The following is a 6,000-nucleotide window of genomic DNA, read 5'->3' as shown; positions in this document are numbered from 1 at the left end:
TCCCGCGCCGTTCTCGCGTAAACCCGCTGGAGGCCGCTGTCGAACGACCTTCCGCCTGTCTGCCTGGATGACAGAATGATTGACCGTGCGACCGGCCAATCGGCTGACCCACCCTCCTCCGTCCCTAAACCCAACCAACGACGATTCACAAAAGCCGTCCAGAAAAAGAAAAGCCCTCGTCTGATTTTTACCACGTTTTCGGATTTTGACCACATTCTCACCCTGTGATGAACTTGTTCGCTTCATTTTTTGGATTTTGTTTTTGTTTTCTTACCTGATTTCTGGAACCGCTCTTCCCCAGACTCGAACCCGGTCGTCGTTGTCGTGGTCAGCCCCTGTCTGCGCCTCGAGTCCGCCAGAGTACACGAAGAGCTAACCGGACAAACTGGTTGCAGCAGGAAAGCCCTCGTCAAAGCCCAGGAACGGTGTCACACTGCCCCGCAGCGTTCGCTTAAAAAAAAATGAAATGCAGCCGTACGTACCCCCGGCTACGTATTTCGCGGTCTCCAGAAACGTCCCCGGGACTACGTTCTCAGATTGAGCTTGGGTTGAACAATACATCATCATGATGGGACCATTTTATGGAGCCAGATCAGTCTCAAAAATATTACATTTACAAATCAAAGTTCATACATCCATAACACAATTAACCTAAATCCAATTGGTAAATTGAAAGTACGATTCAAAAATAAGCAAATTTAATTCATTTGGTGAAAATATTTATGATTATTGAATATTGTGTGTTTACAAATTAACATATTGTGTTTTTTAAATTGTGTGCCAAATTCTGACCCCACCATCTGAATGTGCAGCAGAAATGGAGACTCATCAGACCAGGCAACGTTTCTCCAATCTTCTATTGTCCAGTTTTGGTGAGCCTGTGTGAATTGTAGCCTCAGTTTCCTGTTCTCAGCTGACAGGAGCGGCACCCGGTGTGGTCTTCTGCTGCTGTAGCCCATCCGCCTCAAGGTTGGACGTGTTGTGTGTTCAGAGATGCTTTTCTGCAGACCTCGGTTGTAACGAGTGCTTATTTGAGTTACTGTTGCCTTTCTATCAGCTGGAACCAGTCTGGCCATTCTCCTCTGACCTCTGATCATCAACAAGGCATCTGCGCCCACAGAACTGCCGCTCACTGGATATTTCCTCTTTGTCGGACCATTCTCTGTAAACCCTAGAGATGGTTGTGTGTGAAAATCCCAGTAGATCAGCAGTTTCTGAAATACTCAGAGCAGCCCGTCTGACACCAACAACCATGCCACGTTCAAAGTCTCTTAAATCCCCTTCCTTCCCCATTCTGATGCTCGGTTTGAACTGATCATCTTGATCATGTCTGCATGCCTAAATGCATTGAGTTGCTGCCATGTGATTGGCTGATTAGACATTTGTATATACACTTTTCATATATATATATTTTACAAATATGTTCTCATAGAGGAGAGCAGGGATGAAAGTACCGTTTTTCATAAAAACCTATTTTTAGAAGACACAGGTGGGTCAAAAGTAACACAACAATGTTTGCTAGATGTGTAAAGGGTTTTGAGTGTTCAGAAAAACGCTATATAAATGTGAGGAATTATTATTATTATTTTTTATAAATGTATTATCTTAATCTTAATACTAACTTAATCTTGTTTATTTTAAATATATCTGACTATGACTGTGTTAATGTTAAATGCAAACATATTTTGTCCTTTATCTTTGCCAAAAATATTAAACTGTATATATTAAAATATTAAAAATCAAATGTTTTAAAAGCAATCCAACAATGCAAAATGTATAAATTTTCTATAATTAAAAAAATATATAATATTATTGTTGGCAAAATATATACATTTTATAAAGTATATCAATCAAAACACTGAAAACTCAAATATGGAGGTGAAAAATAGTCTGTTAGCAGTGGGACATAAATAAGCTTTACTCTTGTCCCCAAAGAAACTCAAAATGTGGTCCAAATAGCAATGTATACCTAATAAAGTGACCAGTGAGTATATTTAGTGTTTTGAATATCTGTTCAGAAGCACATCTGTTGTTAGTGCTTTCATACAGTCAGCAGCAGGGGGCGCACATTACAGTATATAACTACAGCTCAGCCTCAGACAGAATCAAACTCCTGGTGTATATTTACACTAAAATATCCAGTGATTAAAATGAAATATCACGAAATTTATACAGGAACAGTTCATACATGCAGCAAACTAAGTCAATTAGTGAATCATTTTTTAGCGAACGAACCAATTCAATACACCGAATCAACAATATCCTGATATAAAAAATACTATAGTAATTTACAAACACGGATATTGTGTTTTTGAACCATATTATAATGAACTACTTGAATTAATCTCTTGAGGTAATTAAATATAGTATAAATCAAATAAATAAATATAGTTACAATAGTAGCACAACTAAATTAATATAAACAAATGACCCAATACTGTCGATTTTTACAACAAGGTATATTACAACAGGATTATATTATTATAACAGGAAATCTGGGAGCCCCCAATAAATATCTAGAAGCAAAAATTATACCTATAAACAATATATAACATCAGTTTCTATCATATATAATATATTACATAATTAAATATTATTTAATATAATATTATTATAATAATGTAATGTTATGTAATAATAATATAATAAAAATAAAATATAAACCACCCCGATCATGGAGCAGTCCAGCAGTCAAATTTATATATATATATATATATATATATATATATATATATATATACACACACACACTATATTTTTAATTGTAAGTTCATTTTAAGAAAACTCATCATTCAAAATGTAAAGACTGCAATAAGATAAAGCATAGAAAAGAAGATTTCTATAATATATATATTAAAAAAATACTATATAAATATAATACTATGAAATATTAAAAAAACACCTAAATAAATAGTAAATTTAATAAAAGTAGAAAGGGTGCATCAGGACTTGGGCCCCATGGCTGGAGTTGCCTGGGGCCCCAATTCGCTACTTCCATCACTGGGTATATTATAATACAATAAAAAACAGTTTACTGTAGTAATATCTATACTACAGTATTTATTACTGTTTATTTCACTATAGTTAATACTGTATGTTGTAGCGTTCGTTAACAAAGAGTTGTAAACACAACACAGTTTAATATACTATGTGTGAAAAGACTAATAAAGTACTTTAGTATATGTGGGTTAACTAAGAAATCATATTAGTATGCTTGTTGTTTTTGTTATTGTTGTGGAAAGTGTGCAGCATCACACCGTATTCTCTCCGGACAGTGATGTAAACAGAGTCCCCCGGGTAAATAGTTCTGTCCCTTTAAGTTGGTGTCAAAGCCGATTAGCGTTGATCTCGGTCGTGATTCTGTTGTACCGTCTGTTCACTGGATATATTTTTTTTTGTCGCTGCACTCAGTGGACATCATCTTTTTATTAATACTTGTTTACTTCTATAGTTGAATTTTCGTTTTTTTTTTTAAACGCGCGCGCGCTCCTTTATATCACAGTGCGTAATTACGCGAGCCTGGAATCTCCTTTACGCGCAGCATCAGCGCTTTTTTTTTTGGCTGGACTTGAGATCGTCATCATCTGTGGCTGCTGTGTGAGAGGAAGATGATGGGTTCAATGTGACAATCGGGACTGGAAGATGCAGAAGAGCGTGCGTTATAATGAAGGACACGCGCTCTATCTGTCCATGGTCGCGCGTAAAGAGGGTATCAAGCGCGGCCACCTGAGCAAAAAAGCCGCCGAAAACAACCGCTGGAACGAGAAGTACTTCGCGCTTTACCAGAATGTGCTGTTTTACTTCGAGAACGAGCAGAGCACCAGACCCTCTGGGATTTATTTGCTGGAGGGAAGCACCTGCGAGAGGATTCCGGCTCCGAAAGTGTCCACCGTGGGGAAGGAGAGTTCAGATAAACAGCAGGTATGATCTGACATCACAGTTTTCATCTGTGCTTTACTAATAACTCGCTTTTTTACGACCAAAGACACAAATATCGCAAGAATGGCGAAGTTGGGTTCTACACACACGCGCGCGCACACGTCGTGTTTGTTTGTGGCTGCGTGTGTGTGTGTGTGTGTGTGTGTGTGTGTGTGTGTGTGTGCCATCCCACACCGTTTATAGTAAATACTATAGTGTAATAAACAGTATATTAGTGTTTACCACATGACCAAACTACTAAAGCAGTTTACAGTAAAATACTATAGTGTATTACGCGGTATATATTAGTGTTTACCACATGACTAAACTACTATAGCAGTTTACAGTAAAATACTATAGTGTATTACGCGGTATATATCAGTGTTTACCACATGATCAAACTACTATAGCAGTTTACAGTAAAATACTATAGTGTATTACGCGGTATATATTAGTATTTACCACATGACAAAACTACTATAGCAGTTTACAGTAAAATACTATAGTGTATTACGCGGTATATATTAGTATTTACCACATGACTAAACTACTAAAGCAGTTTACAGTAAAATACTATAGTGTATTACGCGGTATATATTAGTATTTACCACATGACTAAACTACTAAAGCAGTTTACAGTAAAATACTATAGTGCATTACGCGGTATATATTAGTGTTTACCACATGACAAAACTACCATAGCAGTTTACTGTAAAATACTATAGTGTATTACGTGGTATATATCCGTGTTTACCACATGACTAAACTACTAAAGCAGTTTACAGTAAAATACTATAGTGCATTACGCGGTATATATTAGTGTTTACCACATGACTAAACTACTATAGCAGTTTACAGTAAAATACTATAGTGTATTACGCGGTATATATCCATGTTTACCACATGACTAAACTACTATAGCAGTTTACAGTAAAATACTATAGTGTATTACGCGGTATATATCGTGTTTACCACATGACTAAACTACTATAGCAGTTTACAGTAAAATACTATAGTGTATTACGCGGTATATATCAGTGTTTACCACATGACTAAACTACTATAGCAGTTTACAGTAAAATACTATAGTGTAATAAACAGTATATCAGTGTTTACCACATGACCAAACTACTATAGCAGTTTACAGTAAAATACTATAGTGTATTACGCAGTATATATTAGTGTTTACCACATGACCAAACTACTAAAGCAGTTTACAGTAAAATACTATAGTGTATTACGCGGTATATATTAGTGTTTACCACATGACAAAACTACCATAGCAGTTTACTGTAAAATACTATAGTGTATTACGCGGTATATATTAGTGTTTACCACATGACCAAACTACTATAGCAGTTTACAGTAAAATACTATAGTGTATTACGCGGTATATATTAGTGTTTACCACATGACTAAACTACTAAAGCAGTTTACAGTAAAATACTATAGTGTATTACGCGGTATATATTAGTGTTTACCACATGACTAAACTACTATAGCAGTTTACAGTAAAATACTATAGTGTAATAAACAGTATATCAGTGTTTACCACATGACAAAACTGCTATAGCAGTTTACAGTAAAATACTATAGTGTATTACGCAGTATATATTAGTGTTTACCACATGACAAAACTACCATAGCAGTTTACAGTAAAATACTATAGTGTATTACGCGGTATATATTAGTGTTTACCACATGACAAAACTACTAAAGCAGTTTACAGTAAAATACTATAGTGCATTACGCGGTATATATTAGTGTTTACCACATGACTAAACTACTAAAGCAGTTTACAGTAAAATACTATAGTGTATTACGCGGTATATATTAGTGTTTACCACATGACTAAACTACTAAAGCAGTTTACAGTAAAATACTATAGTGCATTACGCGGTATATATTAGTGTTTACCACATGACTAAACTACTAAAGCAGTTTACAGTAAAATACTATAGTGTATTACGCGGTATATATTAGTGTTTACCACATGACTAAACTACTATAGCAGTTTACAGTAAAATACTATAGTGTATTACGCGGTATATATTAGTGTTTACCACATGACTAAACTACTAA

At 35.4% G+C, this 6,000-nt stretch overlaps 1 protein-coding gene across 1 annotated transcript in view; it reads left to right on the top strand.

Moving 5' to 3' along the window:
• Positions 1-3,636: 3,636 nt before the first annotated feature.
• The window catches only part of rasgrf2a (Ras protein-specific guanine nucleotide-releasing factor 2a), a 52,480-nt gene continuing 50,116 nt past the window's right edge, over positions 3,637-6,000 (top strand). Inside the window, exon 1 of the mRNA XM_056466138.1 lies at positions 3,637-3,921. Coding sequence (XP_056322113.1) covers positions 3,643-3,921 — 279 coding nt within the window. The 5' untranslated portion in view covers positions 3,637-3,642. The remainder of the gene's footprint in view (positions 3,922-6,000) is intronic.

The sequence above is a fragment of the Danio aesculapii genome, chromosome 10 (genome assembly GCF_903798145.1).
Source record: "Danio aesculapii chromosome 10, fDanAes4.1, whole genome shotgun sequence".
In the NCBI taxonomy this organism is placed as follows: domain Eukaryota; kingdom Metazoa; phylum Chordata; class Actinopteri; order Cypriniformes; family Danionidae; genus Danio; species Danio aesculapii.
The sequence above is the reverse complement of the archived record's forward strand: the minus strand, read 5'-3'. Positions and strand labels throughout refer to the sequence as shown.